The 19,264-nt window shown below is 46.0% G+C and overlaps 1 protein-coding gene across 21 annotated transcripts in view; it reads left to right on the forward strand.

The window, feature by feature from the left end:
• The first annotated feature begins 439 nt into the window (after window positions 1–439).
• The window catches only part of LIMCH1 (LIM and calponin homology domains 1), a 367,162-nt gene continuing 348,337 nt past the window's right edge, over window positions 440–19,264 (forward strand). For 10 of the 21 annotated variants that reach the window (XM_055435129.2, XM_055435137.2, XM_055435139.2 and 7 more), the window contains exon 1: window positions 441–626. In XM_055435129.2, coding sequence (XP_055291104.2) covers window positions 531–626 — 96 coding nt within the window. In that variant the 5' untranslated portion in view covers window positions 441–530. Of the gene's footprint in view, window positions 627–19,264 lie in introns of all 21 variants that reach the window. The other 11 variants (XM_088836313.1, XM_088836310.1, XM_088836314.1 and 8 more) reach the window with 2 other exon arrangements.

A 19,264-nucleotide genomic window follows, 5' to 3' on the forward strand; every position in this document is an offset into this window, starting at 1 on the left:
GCGGGCTCCCCCGGGACGCGTGCGCCGCGCTGGCCGCGCATCTGCCGGGTGCCGCCCGACCTGCGGGCCCCTCCGCAGCCGGCGGGGCGCGGGGACGTGCGGGGTGGCTGGCCGAATCACTCTCCGGGTCGCGTTGCGGGCCGGGGAGGGAGACACTCGGAGCTCACTCTCGGTTATTTTTAGGCGGTGACTGACACCCCCGCCCGGGAGGGGGTGGTGCGGAGCCCGCAGAGGCAGGGGGGTGGGCTGGGGAGGCGAGGGAGCTCCCGGCGCCGGGGCGCTCGCTCCCGCGGGGACGCACCGCGAGGCCGAGCCGGGCGGCGCGGGGAACAGCTGCGGCGGCGTGGTGGGCGGCAGCGCGCCGCTCCTCCGGGACCTGCGCCGCGCGGGGGCGGGGCGGCCGGGGAGGGGAGCGGGCGGGCAGGCGGGCGGGAAGGGGCGGGGAGCGCGCTCCTGCGGCGGCGGCGGCGGCGGCGGCGGCCGGCCTCATCCCGGCGGCCCGGCGCTCGAGTGGACGCGGGGCTTCGCAAATGGCTTGTCCCGTCCTCGGTCTGGAAGCTCTGCAGCCCCTGCAGCCCGAGCCGCCCCCCGAGCCCGCCTTCTCCGAGGCGCAGAAGTGGATCGAGGTAGGTACCCCGCGGCGGGCGGGCGGGCGGCCTGGCAGGGGCAGCCCGGAGCCGCCGACCCGCACACACCAGGATTACAGGTCTGGTCTCGCCTCCCCCACCCCCCGCTTTCGTTTGCCGGCTGCTCCCGGTCAGCCGGCAGGGCCTCGAGCGAGCTGCGACCCCCGGACGCTTTGGCGCTGGAGTCTCGGGCGAGGGTGGGCGCGTAGGGAGGACACTGCGGTCTAGCTGTGCGTGTCGGGGGCGGGAAGCGGTGCCCTGCGCGTCCATCCCCATTGCCCGCCAGTCGCGCAAATCTCAGCTCCTGCCGCTTCCAGGCGCTGCCCGGGGAAGCGCAGTGCGAGCAGAAGCGCCGCAGAGGCGCACCAGGGGGGAGCCCCCGGAGTCCTTGTGGACGCCGCATTTCGGGGGGTCCTGCTCCCCGTCCTACCTCCGCCCCGAGCCTCCCTCCCCGTCCTTCCGGAGCGGAGTTGTTAATGTCCCACGGAATCGCACACCCACCGGAGCCTCTGGTTGTATTCCTGGCACCGGGTCAAGTGTGAGACTGGCACAGCACAGAGGGCCCGGGAGCCTGTCAGACCCACCTGCGAATGCACCATCCGCATAGACTTTGCCCATCCATTGGCAGTCCCCTCTCCATCCCAGAGGTGCTGGTTCCCGGCCCCGTTGGCATATTTCACTTCTTAAATGGCTCGGTAGCAGGCCAGGGAAATCACTGAAGCTCTCGGCTGGCTCAGTGCAGAAGCGCTCGCTGGTCGATCCTGATTCTCGATGTCTATCTGTAGACGCAGCTTGGTGGCCCCGCGCTCCCGAAATGCCGTGTCGGCGGGGCTTAGGACGCTTGGAGGGCGCGAGGGGGTAAAGGTGACCCCCTATGATCCATGCAGTGAGCCTCTATTTCGGCAGGCAGCCTTTCTTGAAGCTTAGTGGGAGGCTAATTTGACCCTGTTCTCCTCAGCGACGGGCAACTCACCCTCCCTGGTAATTCAAAGAAAGAGATGTACCGCTAAGTCATGATCCGCTAATGGTGAAGCCTGTTATTACTCAGACGGTCTCTTAGAGACACCCCCCTGTGGCACCGCACGTCTCGATGCTGTTGTGCAGATTGAAATCTTCTGAACTGCCTGGGGAAACCACTTAATGCTGTTCTAATGCTCCAGCCAGAGGCCTGCACCTTACCAAGTTAACCTGCTTCAAGCAAGCAAGAGTGTTAGGCAGAGTTTAGAAAGATCTATTTTAAAATAGGTTAAAACAAACAAAAACAGAATAATAAACTCAAAGCTCTGTTGCTATAAGCCCCAATCATGTCTCTCATAATTTGATGGCTCATGATCAGATGAGAAAAAGACTGTGACTTTTGTCTGTGATATGTGGCTGTCACGGCTTGGCATGTGACAGGTGCTTTCTCTTTGCTTCATACTTGGGTTCATAGGACATCCAGGAAGCATTTGTAGTCACTGGCTTGGTTGAGAGTTGGAGAATTGTGTTCTTGAACTTTAAAATTCTCAGAAGAGATTTTTGATGAGGATGGTGATGAAGGGAGGGATAAGAGCAGACACTTTACAATTCTTGAAGGCAAGTGGTTTATTCCCAGTTTCCTTAATTGTAACACGGACATACTATACTTGAAAAAAAATGTATTTTGGTATAGTTATGCACAGGAGAGTGTATCCTTCTTAAGTGCACACCTCCGTGAATTTTGACCTAGGTATATAGTAGTACTATATTGTTGTTTAGTCGCTCAGTCATGTCTGTCTCTTTGCAACCCCATGGACTCTAAGCCCTCCAGGCTCCTCTGTCCATGGGATTTCCCAGACAGTAACACTGGAGTGGGTTGTCATTTTCTTCTCCAGGGAATCTTCCTGACCCAGGGATTGAACCTGCGCTGCATCAGCAGGTGGATTCTTTACCACGGAGCCACCAGGGAAGCCCATATGGTGCTGTAGCCCCTCACCTAAGTCATGATCTAAAACATTTTCCCTCCAGGTCACCATCTGTTTTTAAGTGGTGGTATATTTCAAGCTAAATATTATACAGTGCAGAATATCTGCTTTTGTCTTGGTTTCATAGATTTTTAAAAAAGAAGGGCTTCCTTAAGAAAGCTGAGCCCCATTGGGCCCTGTAGACAGTTGGGCATTGTTCTTGATGCTTTACCAGATCTACCAACTCAAGAATAGCCACAGTGGCAGTGCATGGCTTTAGGAAGAAGCAGCCGGCTCTGTGCATGTGCATTATTGAAGCAGCCTATCTCCTTTCAATCGCGGAGTTGGGTTTCAAGGAAAGAAGAGCTTCCCCTCCCAGGCTGTATAAAAAGGTGTTTGCTCCAGAGAGGTAGAGACCGCCCTTCTTCCTTCCCGGAGGTGCCTCTTGAAATGTAAATACCCTGTCTGCAAAGCAGGGGGGAACCCAGCGGCAGTAACAGATGGTTCTGTGCCCAGTTGCCCAGTGAGCAAAGATTCCTCAGCTAATATAGCAATAATGTAGTACTTAGTGTGAGCTGAATTCCCAGGGGGACTGTTATCTCGAGACAATTGCATCTCCTTTAGGGGCCCCATTGTCTTTGGCAACATCCTCATTGGTAGGGCTTTGTTTTTCACTTTTGTTCAGCTGGTGATTAAATTTCCCACAGGCTTTTTTTTTTTTCCTTTTGAGTAGTCAGGAATTTCACCCTTTCAAAAAAATGTTCCCTTGGGTGTAGCAGGTTAATAAACAAACTTTGCAGCTTGTCTCTTCTCTTCAGTCCCTGGTCTTCCTTAAGTCAAGGATTGGCTTGAAAACTGTTCATTCTTAATAAAGGCTCAGGGAACAAACTCCAGGAGATAACTCGTTAGTGAGGAATTTCTCGGCCTGCAGTCTCGGCTATTTGAGGGCTGTGTTACTGGGCAGGAAACGGTGGCCTGGGAACCATGCCCCAACCTCACCCCACCCCTAGCCTCTGCCTTGGCTGGCAAAGGTGAAGGCCTCGATGGAGGTCATAGGCCTGGGGGAGGGGTGGGGTGGGGGTGGGGTGGTGGAAAGTGGGAATAGTCCCTTCCAGTGACTTTTTATAGCTGTTGGAGCAGGCTACGTGTCTTGATGTGGCATTGGGGAGACTCCTGAAGGAAACAGCAAACTTCAAGTATTAACTCTGGCTACCAGCAGGCAGGGGGCTAAATTCCTTGCATATCCCTTTTCTAGCAGATCTTCCTAAGCAAAGCGGCAGCAAGGGCAGCACAGTGGTTAGAGGTCAGGCTCTGGGGCTGGGCAGCCTAGGTTAGCATCCTAGGTGTATTGCCTTCTAGCTGTGTGACATTGGACGAGGCTGTGTTTCCTCTCCTTTTGGTTCTAAATCGTTTCTCTGAAAGCTAGCTCTAGAAAAATAGCAGAGATATTGTTGAAAGCAGCTGTAAAACAGGGGTACTAATAATAGATTACCTATCTGAAAGGAGTGCTGTGAGAAAGAAATAAGTTAATAACATTTAAGGTGCTTAGACTAGTACCCGGCTTTCAGGAAGTGCTGCATAGGTAACAGTTATCATTATTATTGCCATGATGTCACTACTGCTATTAATATCAGTACTGTCGTTACTCTGAGAACACTACTACCATCGCCACTGCTACCTTATTAATGCTGCTGTTATTGCTATTACTGATGTTCCTATTGTTAACAACGACTGCAGTTGAGTTGGAAAGAAAATCTTTAGAACCCTGAGTTTTTAGTGTAAAAAATAGAATTCAGTTATCTACCCATTTCATTCTATTGTCTTACCTTATGAATGCCAGATACCTGGTCTCAAAGTTAGGTAGGTGCTGTGTGTTACTTTAACTTGTGCTAAGAGAGATTGAGGCTTCAGAGGAGAACCCGTAACGTCTCCTGATAAGATGACCCTGATAGTCCAGTGAGGCTTAGAAAATTATTCCTCAATATTATGTTGACTATTTAAGTTTAATGCCTTTAAAGTCTTTTGTTATTAGACTCCAAGCAGAATGCTCAGTTCTCCTCCTCTTGAAGACAATCCAACATTAAATCGTTATATAAATGGTAATTGTCTGAATAGTCATCTCCAGTATAGCAGTGTTTTTGTTCATTGAAGTTGTGTCAACGCCCTCTAGAAAAAGAATAAGTCCCCCATTTATTTTCCTTCCTGCTTCCTCACTTCTTTTTCCTCTTTCTCCCGCTACCCTCCACCCCCAATGCCCATGATGGTATTTGTTAAGTTATGGGGCTTTGTTAGCAGGTAGATGATTTGAATTTTCTTGACCTTTTCAAATGACCTTGAATTTTCTCCTGACCTTTGCCTCTCCGCCCACAACAATATTTATCTGTTCTAATCTGTAGTTATTCTCTGCAATGCCAAAAACTTACTGTAGAAACAGATGTCGCTTCAACTTGGTTTCAGTTGTGATCTGGAACAAGTTGCCAGGCCTTTAAGGAGGGGTTGGAAATTTCAACCCAATTCAGCCTTACATCTCAACTTGAGATGTTTCTGGACTCCTTTAACTTTAATCATGACATGCCTGTGGGGCTTGGTGCTGAATATAATCTCATTTGTGACCTAATCCATATTTCATGTAAGTAGGAACTAGGGCTGGAAGGGATCAGTTCTTTATTTTGGGTCATTTCCCCCTGCTTACACAGAATTGTTTCTGATTCCACTGGGACCTGATTTTGAAGATTAAAAGCTCTGAGGGTACCTTAGCTCTCCAAGACTGAAAACTGTTGTTTGGCAGTGGGAGAATTTATGTGTAGCTTTTGAGAGAATGTAGCATGGCAACCCACTCCAGTGTTCTTGCCTGGAGAATCCCAGGGACGGGGGAGCCTGGTGGGCTTCCGTCTATGGGGTCACACAGAGTCGGACACGACTGAAGTGACTTAGCAGCAGCGGCAGCAGCATTTGGTGGCCAGTGACGGATTGGAGGCGGGAGGAGAAGGGGACAACAGAGAATGAGATGGCTGGATGGCATCACCGACTCGATGGACATGAATTTGAGTGAACTCCAGGAGTTGGTGATGGACAGGGAGGCCTGGCGTGCTGTGATTCATGGGGTCGCAGAGAGTCGGACACGACTGAGCGACTGAACTGAACTGAACATGACATTTGCGATGTAATGACAAATGAACATATGTCATAAGTTATACAGTCATTCTAATTCTCCTTCTCTGTTGGGACTTGATGACTCTTACATGCTTTTACTACAACAAAGATTTAACATTGCATATAGTTCTCTGCTTGGCCTGGAGAGCTAGGAAGAGGAAGGAAAACTTTTCTGGCTAGATCAGGAAAAGAGTAGTGGTCTGGATAGATATGGAAATGAGAGCAGGCAGCATCGTTCTCACAATGACATTTAAATCGTCTGGCTTGTTTGTATACAAGGGCTGCTATGACACAGTGCTATCACATGGTAGGAGAACAGTGCGGTCCCACAGATTTGGGGAAAGGGGAAGTGGAGTGGGAGGCAGAGCTGGCTTTTCTGGCCCCAGCATCTCCCTGGAAACCAAGTTTGCATCAGGCAAACTCCAAATGAGCAGACTGAGCTCTGACCACCAAGAAGGGGCCCCCGGCTCTCTGCTGATGTATGACAATGGAACCACGATGCAGACATCTGCCAGTGATTCTGTGGCAGTCAGCGCCAGGTGGGACCAGGCAGCCCCTGGAAATTGGCCTGGCAGCTTCTCTCTTTGCTTTGGACTATTCTGAAACTTAAAAATGTCATAGCTAGGGCTAACATGATAATGATGGTGGTGAAACCGATGCTCATGATGATAAAAGTTGATATTTTTTGAGTGCTTACTCTATGTCAGGGACAGGGTGAAAAAGTCAAGGTACGCATTAATCCCTTCTAAGTAAGTACTGTTATTATCCCCACTTACAGGTAAGAAAATATCTTGCCCAAAGTTCCACGTAAGTGGCAAAACTAGAACTTTAATTGAAGCATCTTTTTTTTTAATATCTACAATATATGCAGCCAGATACCCAAAATCTACAGTTGAAGACATTGAGGCTTCCAGGAATTAGGAGTCTTGCCTAGGTTCATCTCGTCAGGAAGTTCTGGTTAGAGTTAGGATTCAAAATTCAGGCTGTGTGACGTTGTAGTCCTTATTATCTTTCTAAAATATTTTTTTATTGAAATAGAGTTGATTTACAATGTGTTAGTTTCAGTGACATGATTCAGTTGTACATATGCATGTTCTCTTTTTACATTCTCTTCTGTTATTGGTTATTACAAGATATTGAGTATAGTTTCCTGTGCTGCACAGGTCCTTGTTGGTTATCTATTTTATATATAGCAGTGTGTATATTTTAATCCCAAACTCCTCATTTACCTCTCTCTCCCACTTTGATAACCGTAAGTTTGTTTTCTGTGTTTGTGAGTCTGTTTCTGTTCAGTAAATAATTTCATTTGTATCCTTTCTTTCAGTTCAGTTCAATTCAGTTCAGTCGCTCAGTGGTGTCCGACTCTCTGCGACCCCATGAATCATCGCACACCAGGCCTCCCTGTCCATCACCAACTCCCGGAGTTCACTCAAACTCATGTCCACAGAGTCGGTGATGCCATCCAGCCATCTCATTCTCTGTTGTCCCCTTCTCCTCCTGCCCCCAATCCCTCCCAGCATCAGAGTCTTTTCCAGTGAGTCAACTCGTCGCATGAGGTGGCCAAAGTATTGGAGTTTCAGCCTCAGCATCAGAGTCTACATATAAGTGATATATGATATTTGTCTTATTTGGTTACTTCACTTAGTGTGATCATTTCTGTGTCCATCCATGTTGCTGGAAGTGGCATTATTTCATTCTTTTTTATGACTAATAGTCCACCATGTGTGTGTATATGTGTGTGTGTATGTGTGTGTGTGTATATGTGTGTGTATATGTGTGTGTGTATGTGTGTGTGTACATATATACACACATATACACTACATGTTATCTGTCCACTCTGTTGATGGACACTTAGGTTGTTTCTATGTCTTGCCTATTATAAATAGTACTGCTGTGAACACTGAGGATGCAAGTATCTTTTCAAAGTATGTTTTTCTCTAGGTATATGCCCAGGAGTGGGATTGTAGGTGCATATCCTTTATATCACTTTCTACTTTTAGGACCATGTGTGAACATTCCTGTCAGGACTGAGTTTCCTGTTCCTCTGACTGTGCAGAGGTCCCCCCACCCCTGTCTTTTTTTTTTTTGAGTCACGATGTGGGTTTCAGAAGCTCCAGCTCCCTAGTTTGTTAACCTTCATTGTTCACACCTTTCCACTACCAGGACTGAGGGGCTCTCCTTGCTGGGACAGACCTTATGTTGGGTGAAGGAGGGGATGGGAAACCAAGTCTCTGGTGCCTCCACAGCCCTCAGGCAAGAGGAATAAGGCTCCGTGCCTTTGCTGGCTGCCTTCAACCTCACTTTGCTAAGGTGGAAAGGGGCATTGAAATTGTCTGTAGTGCTTGGCTACTAGACTCTAGTTTCTGTCTCCTGTTCTTGCAGCCCCCAGGCACTCCACTGAACTTTTATTAGGGCAAGTGGCTAATAGGTAAGTGATTCATTTAAAAGGATAAAGGGAGGAGGGAGGTGGGAGGGGGGTTCAGGAAGGGGAACTCATGTACACCCAGGGCGGATTCATGTCAATGTATGGCAAAACCAACCAATATAATATTGTAAAATGATTAGCCTCCAATAAAAATAAAGAAAAGCAAGATAAAAAATCTCAAAAAATAAAAAATAATTTTTTAAAAGCTTGCTGATTCATTAATATGTGATTTCTTAAGAGGACGGATATTCTAGAATAGACTTATTGGAAAAGACCCTGATGCTGGGGAAGATTGAGAGCAAGAAGAGAAGGGGGCAGCAAGGAATGAGATGGTTGGATGGCATCACTGACTCAATGGAGATGAGTTTGAGCAAACTCTGGGAGATAGTGAAGGACAGGGAAGCCTGGTGTGCTGCAGTCCCTGGGATTGCAAAGAGTCAGACACAGCTGAGTGACTGAACCACAACATGATCTTAGGGACCATGGCTGTCTCGTTATGGTTTTTACCTCCAATGGCTGTTCCATCTGGTGATGAATGCATAGTTCATGTGTGCTTTAGTGTGTTCTAATGGAGCAGGTGAGCAGGTGCATTATTCCATACTTTCCCTTCCCCAGAGAGTTTGAATAAAGACCTGATACCCACGTGATCTGTTCTGTGCTCCAAATACGGGCACAAAGGGCTCTCTCTTCCCCGTGCTGATGTGTTGAAGCACTGTTGGTGTGTCTGTCTGAGGCTTTACCAAGCTCCTTCACTCTCACCTGAGAGTTCTCCCATCTGGACAGGAGCTCACCTGGGAGCAGTTTTTGTTGTTGAGTTCAGCCAAGAGGCAGGAGCTTCCAAGAGAGGAGCATGGCAGCCTCTCCTGCAGCTGTCCCAGACCATTCTCGAGAACTGAAGGGTCTGAGTAAGCAGTTCTGTGACTTCTGGGAGTCTTGGCTTGTCACCTACATTCCAGTCTAACCCAGGTCATTTTGGCCTTTATTTTCCTGATTGAGGACTGGATCACTTAACAGTAGTTGATTTTTGACTAAACTGCTCTCATTGGACCTAGATCTTTTTTTTTGAAGGTCAGTTCACTCTTTGGTGATTTAGAAAACCACGGAATACAATTTATGGTAGTTCCTCTCATCTGTTCCTAAGGATGTGTGTGTGTGTGTGTTTACTTTTGAAGCAAATGAAAGGTATCAGGGTCTTTTGGTGGGGGGAAGATAAGAGGGGAAAAGGATGACTTCAGTGCAGTCAAATGAGGAGGGGATAATAGAACTTTGTTTTTAAGTAATTAAGAAATATAAAAATAGCCTCAATTAGAGGGTTACTAGATGATACAGGAAAAAATTTGTCCTTAAAAAAAATGATGGAACATTGGAAAGACTTCTGCCTGGACACAGGGAGATGTTATATCTCTCTCTGCAAGGCAGAATGATGTCATGGAGTTCAGTTCTGCTGTGGTAAAATTCCATGTTTGTAGTGTTGAAAACAACACTCCCAAAGAGATGTCCTCATGCAGCTAGCTCACCCTGATGGTGTGGCCATAGAATCTCGGGGAATTATGTTTGGCATAAGGGGAAAAACCAAGAGGAAGTAGTCATACAACATGCACCTAAGGAATATCTTGGCTGATACCTTTTCACACTAAACTTATACTATCAACAAAACTGTATCTTTTTAACTACGCTGGGACCTTAAGGATAAAATATTGGTTAGACTGAGAAAGCTCCATGTTTCCATGGCTCTGCACTCTTGACCATGACATTTACAGCCATTGTCGAAGGCAAGTCAGTCTCCTGGTCAACCTTAGCAGTCAGGGATGTACCCCACCCATCTATCCCTAAATAGCCTATTAGGAGACCATGCAAGAATAGACCTGCACTTGTTTTTCTTTTTAATAAAGGTCAAGGGCAGACAGGCTTGTGGCTTTTTAATTTTTACATCCCAATACTGTTATAAAAAAGTCCTCAGCCTTATTTTTTACCTAGTGGGGCACTAAGTGAGAAATTGAGTTTATTTGTTGTGGAGTAGATGGCTCTGCTTTCCTCTCCTAAGAAGTATTAGTATTCAAACAATTATTCTAATAGGAAACTGAATGAAGGCTGGGATAGCTTCAGTCAGATGGATTAAAATATGAACATAATTATTTGGGATACTTGGTTGCCACTTATAAATTGGTGCGTGTGAGCTCAGTTATGTCCAACTTTTTGAAACCCCAAGGACTGTAGTCCTGCAGGCTCCTCTCTCCATGGGATTTCCCAGGCAAGAATACTGGAGTGGGTTGCCATTTCCTTCTCCAGGGGATCTGTCTGACCCAGGTGAACTCTCGTCACCTGCATTGGCAGGTGGATACTTTACCACTGAGTCACCAGGGAAGCCCTTCACATGTAAGTTCACTTCAGTGTAAATACTAAAAATAAGCATTAATGGTGAAGAAAAGCATTAATGTGTGAAAGTGTTTTAAGCAGATTTTAAAATTAATTTCCTTAAAAGTATTAACTAAGCTTTAACCATGTACCCAGAGAAGGCAATGGCACCCCACTCCAGTACTCTTGCCTGGAAAATTCCCATGGACGGAGGAACCTGGTGGGCTGCAGTCCATGGGGTCGCAAAGAGTCGGACACGACTGAGCAACTTCACTTTCATGCATTGGAGAAGGAAATGGCAACCCACTCCAGTGTTCTTGCCTTGAGAATCCCAGGGACGGGGGAGCCTGGTGGGCTGCCATCTATGGGGTCGCACAGAGTCAGACATGACTGAAGCGACTTAGCAGCAGCAGCAGCAGCAGTAGAAGTGGTGGACATTGAGCTTAAACAATAAATTCATAACAACAAATTGGGATAATTGCTATGACAACAAAAGAATGGGGGACTTAAGAGAAAATGACTTTAGGCAGACAAGGGCTCATAGTGAAAGTAATGTTTAAGCTAAGACCATCGACGGGTCCTGAGAGGGGAATTAGATTGATGCTAATTTATTGAGATAAGGGTTTACATGCTTTTATGCTCTTACAGTTCTCCAAGTGTGTTGAAGGCATGTGTGTAGGAGAGCAGGTGGAGAAGGGAGCTGAGTCAGAAGTACTTAAATATTCTTGCAGGCCACTCAAAGTAGGGTTTGCATGATGGTTGACTGGAGCGCTTGGATCAAGGCACAGTAAATCAAGAGACCCTCTTCTAGAAGAAATGGCAGAGAGAACTTTGGGATTTACATTTGAACCTGGACTCTGGAATTAAAATTCTTCCACGGAATAGGGTCTGTAGAACCTGCACTCTGCCCTGAGGTGAGAAGGGACTGCAGGAAACCTGCCTACTTTTTAGTGGGTAAGCAGAGCAATTCTGTTTGAAACTTTGGGTGGTGACCCACAGATGTCCTCTGATTTGGGAACTTGTCCCCCAGATTCCTCTAAAAGAAGGTGCTTTATAAAATAATAAAGTTGCATGTCATCTGGGAGCCCCGTTAGTTGTAAACCCTGTGACTTAGATTTCTTTTAACACTCAAACCCGTCATCTCCAGACCCTGCCCCTCCTGCTTCCACATGGTCCAACATGGCTGCTGGAGATTCACCATCATATCACCTTTCCAGGAAGCAGGATGGAGAAAGGGAAAATGAAGAGTACATCCTTCCCTTATAAGATGCCTTTCAGACAATTCTTTCTGACACTTCTACTTCCATTTTATTGCCTGGGATTTCAGTAAGATGACCTCTCTTGATTGCAGGGGAAGGTAGGTATTCCCAGGTAATAATCTGGGTTCTATTCCTCAGGAGAAAGGGGAGAATGGTGGTTCAGGTAGGGGTACCCTGGAATGCCCCTTCTCCACTTCTCTAGGGACAAATCCTTTTAAGACAGGGCTTAACTATGACTGCTTCTAATACAGACTCCCTGATTCCTCTAAGCCCACTAATCCTCTGTGCATAACTGACATTTAGAATTCACCTCTGTTAGAAACATTGCCCTATTTCATTGTAACAAATATATTGTTGCTTGGGGTCTGCCTACTTTGCTAACCCCCAGAACTCTTGTGGCCATGGTGTGGGTCTTGGTGACCATCCCATTCCTCCTTGGTTTATTCGTTCTGCTCCCTGATAGGGCCCCAGAGCCGCATTCCCTACTGCCCGAGAGATTTCTCTGTGAGTCTATGCCCAGCTATGATTGCCTGATTGGCACTTGGACTCTGCTGTGGCAGAGAAAATAGACTCTGTTGCTGCCCTGACGGGAAGCAAAGTGGTTTTTTTTTTTTTAAAAAAAAAAAAGACTGATTAAAAAAAGCCGTTTACCCAATAGTTGCCTGGAGACAGTCAGTGATTGGACACTTGGAAGAGTGATTCCACTCTTGGCTCTTAGGTAGGTGATATCAGTTGAAGGAATTATTTAGGAGGCCACCCTTCCAATCAGGTTGGACCGGGGCAGGGCTGTGCTCACTGCACTTGGCGTTCCTGTCGGCGGGGCTGGAGAGCAAATGTCTCCTTTCTTCAAATAAACATGCTTGCTTCCCAGCATTCTGCCCCAGAACTCGCACCTCCTACTTGTGTCCCCACCTCAACCAGTCAGTCAGCCTCCTCTCTCTCCCCTGTTGTAGGATCTAGGTAAAGAAATAACAGGGAGGAATTTTATGATAGTGGTCATCTGGGTAAGTTGCTATTGGATAGGTATTTTAAATGGACCATGCCCCCCACAAAAACTAATGACTAGCAGCTGACATTAATCAGTGACTATGACTGCGAGCATTCATTGTCATGACCCAGTGGAAACACTGAGAAATGGCATCCTCTCTGCCTTTCCTACAGAAGATGAAAAAAGGAGCTTGTGGAGCTGAATGTTATCAACCAACAGATGTGGTTGCCGCCTGTTTCCTCAGGAACCTTGCAAGATGTCATAAATCGGAGGGGTGGGTGACAAGTAGAGGCCTGATTCATCATGTTGCAAGAGTTGACGGAATGTGATAATGTAAAGTGATAAAGTAGATAGTTCGGTGCCAAATAAATATAATAGTTAACATAACACACTTGTAGAACACATCATAGGGCAGTGTTCGTCTAGGTGCTTGGGTTATAATATATAATGTAGTCTAATAGAACATAATATAATATAACATATAACCTAGCACTGTGCCTGGCACATAAGGGGCTTCTCAGGTAAGCACCGTTTTATGCCCATTTTATATGACAGGAAAACTGGAACACAGGAATGTTACCGATTTGCCTGAAGTCACATAGTTAATAAGTGACAGAGCTGGGATTTGAGCCCAGGCAGTTTTGTTCCAGCTTGGGCTGGTGACTGCTTTGCTTTAGAAGTAAAAGCAACCATCTGCTTGCTTAGATCCCAACCATCTAAGCAAGCAGATGACCTGCCCTCCCCTGTCTTCCTCATTCCCTTAGCAGCTCTTTAGTGAGCATCTTCTGTGTGCATCATACCGTTGGTTGCTAGGAAACAGTTCCACCTCTGTGACTCCCAAGCGCATTCTCTGAAACTGGAGCCCTTTCGTTGCTTTTAAAAAAGATAAATTTTGGCAATAGAGTGGTTAGGACTATGAAGAAAAACCATTACAGGAGCAGAATAAACCATGTTTGATGGGTGGAACTATTTTTACTTCCTTTCTCTTTACCAGTCTCTTTTCCCTTGGTTGAGATCTGGCTCCCTGTCTATATTCAGTGGTCCTAGACCAGAAATTCGGAGAAGGCAATGGCAAGCCACTCCAGTACTCTTGCCAAGAAAATTCCATGGACAGAGGAGCCTGGTGGGCTACAGTCCATAGGGTCGCTACTAGTCGGACACGACTGAGCGACTTCACTTTCACTTTTCACTTTGACACATTGGAGAAGGAAATGGCAACCCACTCCAGTGTTCTTGCCTGGAGAATCCCAGGGATGGCGGAGCCTGGTGGGCTGCCGTCTGTGGGGTCGCACAGAGTCGGACATGACTGAAGTGACTTAGCAGCAGCAGCAGACCAGAAATTATTATTAACAGGAGGAAGAAAAGCATGTGTGGTTAGTATGTATCTCTGCCAGGCATTGTGCTGGGTGTTCTACATTTGTCATTGTATTTAGTCCTTGGGTAACACAGATAGCTGTTGCCCACTGACTCAGTTCAAGGGTATCTGCTGTGACTATTCCAGTATGTTTCATTAATGTTAAGGCTGGCAGGCAGATGGGTCAGGACTCTGATCTGATGTGGCTCCAGGGCCCTCAAACAGTGCCCCTCGCAGGGGTACTTCTCTTGGCCCAGCCTTTTGGTACTTCCTGGTTGCAGCTCCACTCTCAGCCCTCTTACCCGGCATGGGGCCCTGGCGTTCTGAGCAAATACAATTGGCTGTGCTATAGTTCATGTTTCTGTAGTGTGAATTATTGCATGTGCAATTGGGAAATAGGTAGTGTTGCTTACAAGATGCAAGTTGCAGCGGTTCATGTGAGATTTCCCTAGCACCTTAGTATTTGGCATTACCCGTTAGCAGTAATTGAAAGCAAAGACGACTAGTGTTAAGTGAACCAGGGAGGCAGTGGCACCTTGTTGTCGCTCTGGGCTCCGTTTGGCTTTGCATTTGTTAAAAAGTTTGCTTTTCCCAGACCTTTCTTCATTTTATCTTATCTTCATAATGCAGTAGCTTCAGTCTTTCCTCACACCCTTTCCATCCTGCCTCTTGACCCCATCCTCCTTTCTGGTACAAGTCCCACATTTATTCTATAACAAGAAGCAGAAAACATCTTTTTATATGTGCCAGTAATTCTCAGTTTCTTATTGTTTTTGTTAGTCTGGTTACAAAGTTGAATGGGACTTGAGCCTTCTGCCCCAACTCTAAATTTTCCATCAGCCTTGTTATTTTTTAGTGTGTGATTTTGCAATATATGAGGTTTTTGGTTATTTGTCTTACTTTGGGACATTATTCATTCATTTTCAGGAATTACTTTGTTTTATAGTGGAAATACTTGGATTTTACTGTTTTGTGCAGCCTCACTTTCCCAACTCACATGCTCAGATCACAGACAGAGGTGTGTAAAACAACAGCTGGATGATTGCTGATGCTGGAATTTAGAATCTTGGGTCATAAGGAAACTTTTTAAGGAATTTTACATTTCCTACCTACCATCAGACGATCTTAGATAACATTCCCCAGAGAAGTTCCTCCTGTTTTTGGAGAAGGGGTAAAATAGTACAGTTTTTTCCCCTGAGGCATCTTTCTTTGAGATTTTGTGTGTTTGTAGTACTGGGAAGTGCCTTCCCAGGTGGCTCACTGGTAAAGAATTCACCTGCCAATGTGGGAGATGCAGGAGATGTGGGTTCGATCCCTGAGTCAAGAAGATTCCCTGGAGTAGGAAATGGTGACCTGCTCCAGTTTTCTTGTCTGGAGAATCCCATGGACAGAGGAGCCTGGTGGGCTACAGTCCATAGGGTCGCAAAGAGTTGGACACGACTGAGCTCACACACACAGTACTTGAAGTACCATCCTTCTCCTCAGGGAAACCTACGAGAGTGATTTGTTGTGGGTGTGAAGCTCCTGGGAGGTGAGTTGGAAAATGAGGAAACTGAGACTTGAGGGTACGTGTAGGTGGTTTGTCTGAGGGTTGTTGGCATCTGCTGCTGCTGCTGCTAAGTCACTTCAGTCGTGTCTGACTCTGTGTGACCCCATAGACGGAAGCCCACCAGGCTCCCCCGTCCCTGGGATTCTCCAGGCAAGAACACTGGAGTGGGTTGCCATTTCCTTCTCCAATGTGTGAAAGTGAAAAGTGAAAGTGAAATCGCTCAGTCGTGTCTGACCCTTAGCGACCCCACAGACTGCAGCCTACCAGGCTCCTCCATCCATGGGATTTTCTAGGCAAGAGTCTAGACTGTAATTAATGTGGCTTTCCTGAGCTGATCTATACTTATGTATTGGCAACTGGTCTCAGTTTGGGATATTATTCATTCATTCATCATGTATTTACTGAGCATATCCTAGAAACTCAGGAGGAGATAAGACAAAGGTGGTCCCTGCCCTTGAGAAGTTACATTCTACCAGGAGAGACAGACCCTAAATACAGAAGCTCCTCGTGTTTTTGGAGAAGGGGTGAAATAGTGCAGTTTTTTCCCCTAAGGCTTCTTTCTTTGGGATTTTGTGTGTTGGTAGTCCTTCAAGTGCCTTCCCAGTTGGCTCACTGGTAAAGAATCCACCTGCCAATGTAGGAGATGCAGGAGATGTGTGTTCGATCCCTGAGTCGAGAAGATCCCCTGGAGTTTGTGTGTGTGTGTGTGTGTGTGTGTGTGGTGTGTTCAGAAAAGGACCAGGAGGTCGTGTGGACATAGAAAGGGCTGGGCCTTCTTCATTGTATGGGACCTCGGGCCGCTTCTATGAGGAAGTGCCGCTAAGCTGAGACCTAAAGGATGGGTAGGGACTGACCAGACAAAAAGGAGTGGGAGACTGTGTTCCAGGTGGAGGCTGGGGGATGGATGAAGACTCTGAAGAAAGAGCCCTGGGAGGCGGGAGTGTGGGGAGCCAGGGCTAGGGAGGGCCGCTTAGCCTGGTGCAGAAGGTAGGCTCCTCGGGGCTGCTGGCTCTCTCGGAGGCCAGGGATCAGATTTTCTGTAAACGTCCTCAAATTATCATAGTTCATGACTAATTTATACTTACTGCTGACTGGCCCTATTCTAAGCATTTAGCTTCTCAACCATCCTATAAGCTAGGTGCAAACTCTTTTTCCTTTTATTTTATAGAGAAATAAGTAAATAGTTGAAGATCACACAGTCATTAGATGGTGGGGCTGATCTTCAAACCCAGGCAGTCTGACTGCTTTATCTGTGCTTGTAACCACCACGCAATGGGCTGTGATCCGGTCTCTTCACCAAGGGCAACCTTAAGGGATGGATACTGGTGGTTGGGGAGCAGTAGTGAAGAGGCAGGGCATGTGGGAACGTGGATGATGACTTGATGCTGGAGGCCTGTGTTGGCTTTGAACATGTTTTAAGTAATTTTAAAGAAACTCCCCAAGTGAACCTCTTCATCCAATAGTTGCTGCCACCTGGAAGGGAGAGTTATTTTATCCAGAGGAGGCCTCAGGCATCTCCTCAACCCTACATTCTAATGCAATTTTGTGGTCTTGGTTCCCAGGTGGCCTCATGGACCCTGATAAACCACTGACTTTTAACTTCCACCAGGAGCTGTGAATTGTATAATTTGTCAAAAATTTTTCTTATTCATGTGGTTTTTTATGAGTGTGTTTAGTAATTTTTTTATCCAAACATTCTTTTGTGTGTTTTAATTCATAAAACTAAACTAACTGTTCTGTTGCAACCAACAGAAATCCAACCTAAACTGGCTTTAGGGGAAAAAAAAGATGGTTTATTGACCTACTGACAGCCTGGAGGTAGATTGCTACTTCAGACAAGGTTGATTCAGTGGCTCTATGGTATCAGCAAGGACAAGGATTCTCTTGGCCTTTCAGCTGTGCTGTACATTGCATGGCTTTACACTCAGGCTTTGTGTAAGTATCTATGCCTGCCCTCCTCCATCCCAGAACGTCCAGGTTTTTCTCCTCGCAGGCTTGGCTGGGCAAGAGCAATTCCAGTCCTCGTGTTCTATTTACACCCTCTGGGCAGAGAATGGCAACACATCCCTCTTTCATAATCACCTGGGAAATAGATAAATTGATTAGCTTAAGCCAATCAGGGTCCACCTTGCCCCATCCCTACTGAGGGATGATATGTCCATCCCCACTGCTGGCTGCTACCTAGCTGTGAAGTGGTGAATTCCTGCAGGGAAAATCTGGGGGAAGTAGATGATAAGAATTTAGATGTGAGTTTGAGCAAGCTCTGGGAGATAGTGAAGGACAGGGAAGCCAACAAATGTTACCAACATTTTGGTAACCGACAAATGTTAAGCAATATTTTAATTAAAATTCAGTAGTATATAGGAGTGCATTCATGGGAGCAAGACTGTAGAGAAAAGTAAGGAAATAGTTAAAAAAAAACCAAAAACCTCAGAACAGTGGCTCCTTCTTGGAGCTGAGTTTGGGATTATCTAGGTTGGTTAAAAAAGGGTCAGTTTTAGAGATATCATTGAGTGTCAGGTGCCCAACTCAACACCTAGTTGGTTCTATGAGGTGTAAAGATGTGATTGAGTGAAACACTGGTTTTGAAGTGTTGATTATGTAATGTAACTCATGCAACTCAATAGTAAAACCACAAACAATCTGATTAAAAAATGGGCAGAGGAACTGAATAGACGTTTTTCCATTTTTCTAAAGAGGACGTACAGATGGCCAACAAGTACATGCAAAGGTGCTCACCATCCCTCACCGTTAGGGAAATGTGTCAAAACCACAACGAGATATCACCTCACACTTGTTAGATGGCTATCCTCAAAAAGATGGTGAAGAACGAGTATTGGTGAGTACGTAGAGAAAAGGGATCCCTTATGCACTGCGGGTAGGCATGTACGTTGGTGCAGCAGCTATGGAAAACGGTATGGAGGTTTCTCAAAAAATTAAACATAGAGCTACCATATGATTCAGCAATTCCACTTCTGGATATTTTTCCAAAGAAAATAAGAACACCGATTCAAAAAGTATATGCACCTGTGTGTTCATGACAGCATTATTTATAATAGCCAAGACATGGAAACAGCCTATTAATAAGTGTCTATCAAGAGATGAATGAATAAAAAAGATGTGATCTATACACAAACATACAGGCACACGAACAGGCACACACACAATGGATTCTAATCAGCCATAAAAAAAAGAAGAAAATCTCTCCATTTGTGACAACCATGAAGGAACCTTGCAGGTATTATGCTAAGTGAAATAAGCCAGACAGAGAAAGACAAATATTGTATGATCTAACTTATATGTGGCATCTTAAAAAAATTGTTGAACTGGTAAAAATGGAGAATAGAAAAGTGGTTGCCAGGCGTTGAGGGTGGGGGAAATATAGAGAGGTTGGTAAAACGGTACAAACTTTCAGGTGTAAGATGAATATCTAATGTGTAACATGGTGGCTGTAGTTGATAATACTGTGTTGTTAAGATTTGCTAAGAGAGAACTTAATGTTCTCACCAGAAAAAAATCCCATATATATATATATATATAATATACATAAAGATGTATATATAAATATGTGAGGTGACAGAATGTTTTAATTAACTAGATTGAATCCTCTTATAATATGTATATGTATTAGAT

This window comes from Moschus berezovskii, chromosome 5, assembly GCF_049115385.1.
Source record: "Moschus berezovskii isolate FMDL1 chromosome 5, NW_MosBer_1.0, whole genome shotgun sequence".
NCBI classification, from domain to species: domain Eukaryota; kingdom Metazoa; phylum Chordata; class Mammalia; order Artiodactyla; family Moschidae; genus Moschus; species Moschus berezovskii.